At 40.8% G+C, this 12002-nt stretch overlaps 1 protein-coding gene across 3 annotated transcripts in view; it reads right to left on the bottom strand.

Annotated features, from left to right (window-relative positions):
* The window catches only part of dscaml1 (Down syndrome cell adhesion molecule like 1), a 107248-nt gene that overhangs the window by 90630 nt on the left and 4616 nt on the right, over positions 1-12002 (bottom strand). For all 3 annotated transcript variants that reach the window (XR_004327417.1, XR_004327415.1, XM_032503420.1), the window contains exon 2: positions 6538-6858. Coding sequence is in view for 1 of the 3 variants with exons in the window: in XM_032503420.1 (XP_032359311.1) it covers positions 6538-6858 (321 nt within the window). In the remaining 2 variants the exon portion in view is untranslated. The remainder of the gene's footprint in view (positions 1-6537; positions 6859-12002) is intronic.

Below are 12002 nucleotides of genomic sequence, written 5' to 3'. Positions count from 1 at the left end.
CCCCCCCCCCGCCCGTGCACACGGCATGCGGACACTAGGCTGTGAATCTGTGCCAGTGTACAGAAAGGATGCTGGTGATTAAGACGGACTTAATGATGAAAACAGTAGCCTGTAGCTAACAAAATTATTTCTCCAGTTAACTCTGTCACATTAAGATTAGTGAGAAATGTGAAATGCTGAATCAGAACAAACAATTTTATTAAATAAATTAAGTAAAGTGAAATTAAATTAATGGATTATTTTGGTGAGGAGGAGAGAGGTAGTTCAAGGGCATGCTAGCTTGACTGAATGAATGCTGGCCCGTGCTTTCTGAACTGAGCTGATCAAAACTGTGTGGGCTTAACCCTCCACACTGATCTCATTTGTATAAAGGAGCGTTGCCACATTTCTCTTAAAAATTAGACTATGACATGAGTAAGATGAAAAGAAAACTAAAGAAATCCGATGGAGTCTGATGTGAGGGAGTGTTTCTGGCATCCCAATCTATCACAACTATTCAACCAGGCTTTCCTTAGAAATGAGGACAGTTATGGCTTAACAATGTAAAACACACACACACACACACACACACACACACACACACACACAACACAGGGAGTGGCCCCGCCCTACGGTGTTTTCGCTCTCTCCCCCAGCTCTCCAGTGATATAATTAACGCCTAGCCTGAAGGCCAGCTTCCTTGGTCATTAATAATGCTTTATGCCAGCCGCCACTGTCACTGGAACCCAGTGGAACCAAAGCTGATGTCCTTGTCCAAATGGTGGGGAGTCTTTCACCTTAGAGTCCAGGGTTTAATCTCCCAAGTCTTTGTCTGATTCCGTCCATTGCTTTTACACTGTTCTACTTTTTCATAACTGGCTGAACCTTTGACCCTTTCTTTCTTCTTTCCTGACTAGTGACGGAGCCAAGAGCAAGGATTATTCCTTCAGCACGGTTTTCACTGAAATTCATCCTTGCAACATATATGTGACCAAGCCAAACATAGATGAGGTTTAGAACATTGGATTTTGTGTCTTTAAAGAATCTATTGTGGTGTAACTGATGCTGCTTTATACCTCATCTAAAGCCATGGTCGCAGAAAGATTTCTACTTTTGAGCATATCATGTCTCACTATGGCCACCTGACACACAGGACGGTAATGTGAGCTGAAGCCTCATTTGTAAACAAGTCAAAGAAAAAAAAAAAAATCAAGTCTTTATTTCAATTCTTCATTCCAGCAGCTCCTGCTTCTCATTGATTCAATCTATGTACAGATCAATAGCCAGGATCAACTGAGTAGCCTCGACTATTGTGGCCGAGTCAATTCTTTCAATCATTTATTTACTCCCTGATTGACCCTGCTGCCTCTCGTCAATACCAGGGAAAATCCCCAATGACCACTGTGCCTCTCATAGATTGTTAAAAATCAGCCAGACCGCTTGTAAATGTTTGGTGCAACGATGACAGTGATCACATGTAAGTTCAGTGTGAGTCAAGGTCACCTCAAATTTGTACTTCCTGTGCTTTGACCATAGCCCACCCTGCATTTGCTAACCTCTCAAACAAGCCCTGTATGGCAACATACCCTTGTACATAACCAGCTCCAATAAGATGCAACTGCTTTGATAGTATTGTCATTTAACACAGGTTCCTCTTCCAAGATATGAAAGACACTGAGGAAAAAAACATTACATATTCATTCTCTTAACCCTTTTGACAGGATGCAAATGGTAGCCCAACTGATTTGTGTGTAAATTGCACTCCCCCTCATCGCGTGCACAGCCGAATCATTAGGATGTTACTGATGCCTGACTATATGCAGCCCGGTTGCCTAGGAACGAGCTAAAACATGGGTCTGGTGCACTGGGCGCACTGGGAGGCAAGTCTTGTATCACTGTCACTTGAATAATTAACGATGGGGAAACCAAATACTGCATTTACTTATTCATAAAGCGAGCAGCAAAAGCACAGAGAAGGAGAAAGAGAAAGAGAAAAATAATGATGAACATGAGAAATTAATGGATGCAGGTTTCATTATTGAATGAATAGTATAGGAAAACCAGTCCTTGTGTATCTGGTCCAGGGACCCTACTTATTGTATTAGTAGGGAAATGCCAGCCAGAGTAAAGATGAGGAGGGCAGATAGAGGAACGGGATCTTAACACCTGCTGTCTTGGCTGGGGCCCCAGTAGGCTTGTGTGTTTTAGTCGGGACAAAGGGGAGCTGAGGTGAGCTACATGAACAGGTGTCCTCATTTTCTTTTATAAACTTTGTGTAAAGACGACTTGGGTGCACAAAACGTTAAAACCCTCGGACTAAGGCAGAATATTATTCTAACACAAGTGACTGAGATGAGTGGCTGTTTGTGTGAAAGGTGTGCCTTCCTTTTGTAAGTTAAATTGAGTCCCTTAAGTTGTTACCGTAAGTGAAAATTTTGTGTGTATCTTTAAGAAAAAAGTGAAGAAATGCTTCAGGAGAAGATGCTCAGATGTGAGAGGAGATATAGATATAGATATGAAACGTTTGTTTCAGACTGAAACAGGTAGAAGTCCCAATCCAAGTTAAATCAATGATAATACATTTATCAGAAATGATTCTGCTTATCATTGCATATAATTTAATAATGTGTTATTGTTATGTAATAAAACATTAATATATGTGTCGTTTTTTGAAAATCTAAATTAACCTGCAACCTGACATCCAAGTTGCAGGTTGGAGCCGAACCCAGGCCCGCTGCGATATAGGCACCTGCTCTACCAACTGAGCTAGCCGGGCGCCCTATCTTTTTGTTTATTGAATTTTTTTTGTATGGTTATTTAACTTAAATTGTACAGGGTATGTATTTTTCAAAACTTTCTGTATGGACTTTACATTACATTTTCCTTCCTTCCAAGGATCCATTGGATTCAATTAATAATTTAAATGTAGTATGACAATGAAATGGCAGAATCTTGAAGTAAATTTGAGTTGTGCAAGGTATTACAGTTTAGTGTAGTTTCATTAACTCTGCTCAATTTATTCTTCCTAGTTATTTAATTGTTGCGACAAATCGATCTGTTCTTCAAACTGATTGACAATGTAACATTAGCTGGGGAAAAAACAGACAAAAATGCAAACATTGTGTTTGGTGTGAATTACTGCTGAAACTCCAGCAAGTGTTAAAAGTTTGCTAGTTGGTTTTCATAACATATGGAAATGAATGGAAACCAATTGCTGCCTGAAAAGTAAGAAAATACATAAACAAAAATCAGAAACATGAATTTGAACACTATGAGCAGCATGTACACAATGTTTGTAGTTTAGGAGCTAAAACCTGAGAATGTACCAGTCCAGGATGAAGACCATACTTGGAGTACCATACACACTTTAGTATATGGTGATTGTTTCTGTAAATAGTTTTTGTCCTAAATGTATTTATTATTCAATAGTTGTTTAGCTGTTTATTAAAACTTCATCTGCAATCAATGAAGCACATTTACATTTTTTTTTTTAACTAAAAAAGTAAATTTCTGCATTAAATTAGTATTTAGAAAGATGCTATCAAAGAAGTTTGAATTTAAATCAAATACATAAAACTAGATTGGCTGCAACAAGACAGACAAATAAAAACATGTATTGGAAAACAAGCAGTCCACATAGTGATTTTCATAAATGTAGAGCTATCCAGACAGGTGCTAGTGCTATTATTGGCCCACAATCAGCATGCATGGAAGAGGGTGAGAAAGAGGGGGAGAAATAGAGAGAAGATGTGAAGAGAAGGAAGAGAGAGGCAAAGAGGGAGGATGAGACGGATGGCGAGGGGGAAAGGCAGATTTTTGGGGGAGGTGTCACACTGCGAGCTGTCAGCTGCCATCATTCTCCTGCGCCACCTGAGACAGGGCATGCCACACCCTAGCGCTCACGCCTCTGTCGCCCATGGCAACTGTAGGGTAGTGTGTGGTGTGTGCGTGTGCGTGTGTGTGTGTGTGTGTGTGTGTGTGTGTGTGTGTGTGTGTGTGTGTGTGAGAGAGAGAGACTCTGGAGGTAATGAGGTGCACACACATGCACATGAGCCCTGGTTATGGAGCTGTGGACTTGTGGTTGCCTCAGCATTTAATTGATTAATTGTTGTAATTATTTGGGCGGGAAGGTCATCCCAACAATGAGGCTGGCTAGAAGGTCACTCTCACGCTGGAGGGACTGTCCTCCTCTAGGGACCACCATATGGGTGTGTTTATGGTGTGTGTGTGTGTGTGTGTGTGTGTGTGTGTGTGTGTGTGTTGTGAGGAAGACCATACAGTAGCATCAAAATCATTTTGTTCGTATTACAGTGTGGGGTAGGGAACTGCTGACTGTCTCTTCATGCAGGATTGATCAACACAGTCAAAATGTCTGCCTGGCTATTACCATGACCTGAAAATCCACTTTTTTTAACGATTCTGTTCACATCTTTCCATGTCTGTAGCTGACTCTCCAAAATCTTTTCTGCCAAACACCCTGACAAAGAGCTGGCAACTAAACACCAAGAGCCAGCTTGAAGAAAATGGATCTGTGTGTGTGTGTGTGTGTGTGTGTGTGTGTGTGTGTGTGTGTGTGTGTTTGTAGTTAGGGGACTTTCCATTCCATGGACAGATGGAGAGACTGGGAGACAGGAGGCTTGCTGGCATGAGCTACGCCCAGGCTGGTGTGGATGTGTGTGTGTGTGTGTGTGTGTGTGTGTGTGTGTGTGTGTGTGTGTGTGTGTGTTGTGTGTGTGTGTTTCCATGTATCCACTGTGTATTACATTAGGAAAGATTCATGTGTTTATGATGCGTGTGTGTATGTGTGATGAGGGTGAGAGTAACAGTAACACCTTCCATCAGTGTGTTCAGCGCCTTTCTCTTTCTCCAGCTTTGACCTTGGCATGGAGTGCGGACAGGTCACTAAACCAACTGTCTATGTGACTGCATTTCTGTCTTAAAGAGAAATTTTACTACACAAGGTGAAGACTGAGAGAGGTAGTTGCTTTAGGATTCCATTACTCCTGTTTGGGTGACCATTTTACAGATGCTGGGTTTGTGTCAGGCAGGGGATGCCAGCTGGGCTTAAAATAGTACAAATGTTTTAACTGTAGATTCTATTTTAGGGGGTTGGACCTAGGCCTGACATTGCGATATTTTTTCCCCTGCAATATATATTGCGATATGTAAAAAGAAAAAGTAATTTTTAAAAGATTAAATAAATAGCTCTATTTGGAAATAGTAAATCATTCTTGACTACTGCCGTGATTTTGGAGGGGAGTGCATCTTCCTAGAAGATAAAAAATGTAAAAGGATCTTTTCTGATGTGAACCATTCTTTGTTAAACTTTAATGCTTTACAAACACCAAAGCAAGTAAGCGCTGGGACTAACGTTACTCATCTGAAGTGGTTTTGGAGAGGGAAATTAAGTAGACACCATTGTATTCATATAATATCAATCCAGGCTAAAGTAAAGACCTGCATGTCATGCGCTCTAGCAACAAATTGTGTATCTAAGAACAATTAAATCAGTGGAAATTACGTTAGATCAGACACAGACTTCTGTAGTAGATTGTGTTACGTTTCCAGTGTTGTGTCTCCGAACCGTAACGTTAGTTGGGACGGACGGACCCCTTGTTTCTCCAGGCTAACTATATTAGCTTTAAGCTGGCTGGTAGCAGCTTTCTGCGGGGGTAAATGGCCGGGAGACGTTGTCATTATGTTGCATTAATCAGGGGATTTAGTTCGTATTTGCAGCAAACATAAAACACGATTACTGTAGCTTCACTGACTACCCATTGAAAACTATGCGCATCACCTACGGGACTTTTCTACACACGGAGAGTCTCACGTTTCATAACAATAAACCCCGTCGGACTAACGTCTCCTACACACGTTGGCCACATGGTTATCTGTCCTTAATTTGAAGGGTCGGATGGTAATAATCATGCAAAAGGAAAACAGTGAAAGTCTACTTTTCTATCAAGCAGCAATAAAAGGATTAGCGTCAACATCGCAACATCCTACGATGTGACTATCGCGATGTTGATGCTAAGACACAATATTGTTCTGCCCTAGTGGGACCTTACATTATAGTAAAAATGTAACCACTGCTACAAGCTGATGCCACCCCATTTATTAATGGCATACTAAAAAGTTCATGGTAGTCTAATTTAGGTGGGCACAAAATGTTTACCCCCCCCCCAACTCATGGAGGCCCTCCATGTCACTGAAGTGGATGTGCTACTGAGCCAGCTTAGCACAGAGCTATGCCACACCCCCTACTTCACTTTGGTTGATTTTCAAGTATTTACAGGAGGTGGGGACTACTGGAAAGGCAGTGTTTCATTACTCTTTAAAGGGATAGTTCACAGCTGTGTGCAGTTCTTTCATTAATATATTGATTTAAGAGACATCCAATAATGGAGCTAGGGTTATGTCACCATTCAAAATTCCTTCAAAATGCATGCAATGTGTCGATGGGATACAGTAAGTAAGAAAAATGATAAACTGTCCCAGAAACAAAATAACTATCCTTGAACATTGGCTTAATTTGCATCCAGTGTGTCCATCCCTCACCTGCTTTGATGTGGATGCTGGGGCTACGAATCTTGCCTGCTTGGTTCTCAGCAGTGCAGAAGTACTCGTTGTCGTGGATAATGCTGTTATAGGCGGAAGGGGAGAAGGGGTAGAGCTGGAGGGTGCCATTGGCATGCACGTGGCGGATATGGGGCACGTCATAAATGTCGTCTCCGGCGGCCAGGTACCAGCGCAGGACGGCATGGGGGGCGCCGCCCGCAGGGCAGGGCAGGGACACCCCCACCGAGCTGGAGAAGGTCACCCGCTGCAGGGAGGCGTTCACAAAGTACAGCCGTGTAGAGACAACATCCTCACTGTTGACTGTTAGAATCAGAGAAAGGGAGACATAGTTAGTAAGTTGGTAAGTGTCAGACATACAGGCATCATTCACATAAAAATGAAATATAAAATAGTACAACAGAGGTTAAAAGAGAAATGTTGTTGTTGGCTGGGACAGGGGGAGGGGGGTTGGAAAAAGTTTTTAATTGTAATTGCAATTAAAAAAAAAAAAAAACTTTTTAAAAAAGAGAAATACAATAAACTATTTTCCCGTATAAAAATGATGTTGGAACATATTAATACTTAACTTGCCTATACTTAAAATGTTCCAGGATGAAGCATCACAATGTCAGTTGTAACAGTCTGTACACTAATACAGTAATTATTTACTAAAAGGAGTGCTCGGCAAAAGCATTGCACAACAATGTTTAGTTTTTCTGCCTATAGTCTTGACTAAAATTATGTTGAACTGACTGAACAGGTAACAAGTAATAAGAAATGGGATCATGGTGTCAGCTGTTTTTTCCTGCAGATTTGCCAACTAAATGTTGCAAAAAAAGTTTTAACGACTGAAGTATTGACTTTATAACAGCAATATTTAACCAAACAATACGAACCTTGTTTCCCCAAAGAAAATTAAATAGTCAAATAGTCAAATAGTCAAATAGTTTTTGATCAACATGAATACCTTAATCAATATAATGTAATAATATGGCTGACCAATTGGGTACCATTCCATTTGAAAAATAAAGAAAAAACAAATTTCCCATTTTTCCATGTTCCATATTTGATTTGTCCTACTGTATTTTTTTTGTTCCAGAGATGAATTTACAACATTTTCCATTAGTCAATTCACCGGTTCAGTGGAATAAGCACATTCTAAAGTGAGCATGACTCACTTTAAAATTAATTGATTTATTGACTATCACAACAGGCCTATTGGTCACATAACATGACTCCCCCACACCCTCATCCTGTCTGTTGCCGTCCTCCTTCATTCAGGTAAACTAAGTATTCACAAGGGCGTGATAGCAAACTGCTGCACTTCTTATGCCGGCTCTGTCTATTATATCCACTCTAGGTAGGTCTCTATTTGTAGCCGAACAAGCCAGAGGCGCTATATATCACAGATATTTGCTGGAAAACAATAGTATTGTGGCAGAGATGAAGAGCTACAGCCAGATAAGTTGTCCTAAGGGAGATAGACCATCATATATCTTCTCTCTCAAACACCCTCTTCCAGTTTACAGTGGGGTAGCGAAGATCTGTGTGGTTCTCTCTGTCTCTGTCTGTGTGTGTGTGTGTGTGTGTGTGTGTGTGTGTGTGTGTGTGTGTGTGTGTGATTCCTATGACCGGGGGTTGGGGGGGTATAGAAGTGCTGAGCTAAGCTTGGCTTTAAGCCAGGGGAAGACTCTGTGCCCCGAGCCAGAGAAGTTTCTTCTCAGACAATGATACTTAATTAATCCCTCTTTCCCGGATTGTGTCAACAATGCCTGGATTAGCACTATCTCTAATTCTGTCTGTGCTGGGGGAGAATAGTGTAGTGTAGGAGAATAGGACTGTTGGCTAAGACACATCAATTAAGATATAAAGACAATATCAGATGTCATTTAGACTCTAATTTCTACAGATCCTCTACATCAATGGACACAATTACAAACTAGCTATAAAATATGCGTGACAGAAGCCCATTGGCTGTCTTTTTAAGATCTAATACATGGAAAGAACATGGCTGATACGAAAGACCATTTTCATATCTGTTATGGCTAGTATAAATAGTATGACATAATGACATTAATACCATGAAATGAATAGGGTGAATCACATTAGAAAAGGGTTAAATGCAAGGATTAGGGATAAAACCCAAACTGACATAAGGTGATTTCCGCTCTCTCCTCCATTGTCTGTTGTCTGATACTTTATGCATTTGTCTGCATCTCTCTCTTATCTTTCTGAGTTACTCGTCTTTTTCTTTGTGTTTCCCATCTGCCATCATTCTTCTACCCTTACCCTCCCAAGACACTTTCTCTCGTCTTTTCCTGCCACACTAGAGACAGGAAATGCTATGTGATTGAAATCTGTATGCCAGACCCACGGAGTTAAACCCACATAATCTCCTTCACATTTAACACACACACAGTCTATCCACTCTATGATCACACTGCCGTGGGAGGCCATTGTCCGACTTCCCTTGTTCTTATATACATGTGGGTGTGCAGTGGAAGGAGAGATCGGGGAGCAAGGCAGAAGTGCAAGAGAGGACAGGACACGGTTGGCTGGTGCAGGGGAAAGGTGCTGAAGTGCAAAGGTGTTTGAATGCAACCAAGGGTGTGCGTGTGTGTGCATGTGCATGTGCGTGTGCGTGTGCGTGTGCGTGTGTGTGTAAGGTCAAAGGGATAAAGAGGTTAATGTTCAATGACTGCCTCAGTTCTTGATGACAACCTCAGCCAACAAGCAGAGGCTGAGGTGTGCTGTGCAGGAAAAAGATGTGATCTCTGCTCGAGGCACAGCAGACATCCTGAGGAGGCAGAGAGTCATTGTTCTCCTGCCTACCAGTTAAAATTGGAGCAGATCCTCTGTGCTCAAAAATCTGAATTCAGGTCAAGTTCAATCCATCCTACCGTTTGAATCCATGTCAATCACTCTCACAGTCTGCTAGGCTGACTGATCTGCACTTTAAGCACCACGGAGAGCACCACAAGATCTACTGCTGGGTTAGGAACACGTGGAAGTGTTTCCATACCGAGCAAATAAGGAGAGAGCTATTAGCAGATGATACCAGTGACCTGCTTCTCTCTGATGACAAATGCTATTTTTAGAAGCAGAATATGTTCATGACAAAAACTATTTACTCGAGCTGTAAAAGTCCTCGTAGAAGGAACAATATCGCTGTAATCTAATTTTTGTTCAGAATCCTATCATCCTTTCACATCACAAAATAATGTTGTGGCCTAGATGCTATTGCCTTCAGGGAATTGATTGATGGTATTTTACTACAGACAAAAACAAAGGTTGTGATTGATCAGTGGCTGCATATTATCCTGAAGTCTTTAGGTATTGAGGCTCTTATTTTTTTGTTGGTTTGGTCCAGTTGTCATTCATTTGTAGAACTACCACTTGGAATGGCAGCAGCTGGAAGTGTCATAACAGAAAATACATGCGTCATCTATTTTTACTTTTGTGCTCACTCACTAACTATTTTAATGCAAAACGTGTTGAGGCATGCAGTTAGCTTTTGTAGTTTGGCAGATTAAAAAAAAAAAACAGATCAGAAGACTGTGTTTATTTTTCTTATAAAAGGTAAAACTATCAAGTAATTCAAAGATTTGTGGAAAGTCTAATAAATAAATAGTTTGTGTCACAGAAATATGACTTTTCTCTTTTCCTAGCCTATTAACTTCTTCTGCAAAGGCTTGTAGGGGTCTGAATCCTCAGATTGGATACCACCGCTTGCCCCCACTATTCTCTAAAACTAAATAATCTGTTAAAAATAAAACTTTTAATCAACATGTGGAACCATCAAAACGGCTTCAAACTAATTCAAAACGGGTCAGATGACACAACTCATACTCAGAGGTAAAACCTCTATAAAGCAGCAGCTTATGGTGCAAGGGCTAATCGCTTTGTCCTATGGTATAAATGCAGGTCCCTAAGTTCACACATGCACGCAAAACATCAAAATGGAATGAGGAAGGATGAGAGTGTGACAAAATGGAAGTGAAGCTACCAAAATCTACCCACATTTTGTCACATGGCATAGGATTCCTATGGCTACAGCTTTTGGTAATGTGTGATATGACATGAGAGAGCTGTGATGTGTTGTTGGACAATAGTGGAGTTTTTTTTGTCTTCCCTGGAGCCTTGACCTTTGACCTTTTTGACCTTTTTACGATATCTGTGCAAATGACACAGCAATTGTGTTCAAATGTGGTAGGCTGCATCAAGCAGCATGATCGAGGACATAAACAAATTATCCATCCATAATTGTCCATGAAATTGGAATATAAAATGTGGCCACAGGGAAGCTAAAGAAAAAATGTAATCAGTCAACTATCGCAGTCAACTGTAAAAATCTCATGCAAAGAACATGGAGCACAATAACCTAGTTTTCCTCTTTATTTGGGCAATATCTAGCCTCAGATAGTTATCAGAGTCCTTTCATAGCTCCAGGCTCCTTTTCCACCCTTTCCCCAGCAGAGAAAGAAGGAGCAGCAACTCATCCAATCATGAACTGTATTTGGATTTCTTTGATCAAGCCTGGAAGCGTTGAATTCAATAAAGAAGGTCAAAGTGATTGAGGGTGAAACCCTCAGAAATATCTTTCCTGTCCCCTGAACCCTTCACAATCTTTTTCTATCTTGTTTAACCTTCACTTTGCTTTTTACCCATGTTTCCTTTTGACTTAAATCTTTCTTTGCTGTACACTCAAATACATTTGCACCTTTCTTCCTGTTTTTGCACTGGATATGAAAATGGAGTATGAATATGTATGCTGGAGAAGCAAGGATATTGCCTATGGTGAACCGCTATGCATAATGCAGCTTTTTCTGTCTCATCTACATTCTCACACACACACACACACACACACACACACACACACACACACACACACACACACACACACACACACACACACCAAACTCATACCATCATGTGCATAGAAAAACAGGGCTAAATCCCTCTCCTTTCCTCCCGCTCTCACTCTCTTTCCTCAAACACACACACACACACACACACACACACACACACACACACAGTCACATAAATAAAATACATTTCAGACATACATTTAGATACATTCATAATGACAAGTACATTTTCTATTTCGTGAACCATGTAGCACAACAGATAACAGCACACAAAACATTCAGGCCAAATAACAGCTGAAGAACTGACGTAAGCTGCAATACAGTCTTTGCAGTGATGCTACAGAAAAATGTCAGAATATAAAAGGCAAAAGATATGATCATATTTGATAGAGGGTGCTACTCATTTATTACACACTGACTCTAGAGTGAGATATGCATTAGGGTTGCACAACAATGTATCTATGCTTTTGTGTGCAGTTAGAAAGGAAATCATTTCTAACATGGTGTCACATCACTGGGAGAAACGCTGTAGTGAAGAAAAAAACTGTATGGCATGATATTAGAGATGTGAATAGACTATGCATGCACACACACACA

This window comes from Etheostoma spectabile, chromosome 3, assembly GCF_008692095.1.
Source record: "Etheostoma spectabile isolate EspeVRDwgs_2016 chromosome 3, UIUC_Espe_1.0, whole genome shotgun sequence".
Taxonomy (NCBI): domain Eukaryota; kingdom Metazoa; phylum Chordata; class Actinopteri; order Perciformes; family Percidae; genus Etheostoma; species Etheostoma spectabile.
Note: the sequence above shows the minus strand (reverse complement) of the source record. Positions and strands in the feature narration are given on the sequence as shown.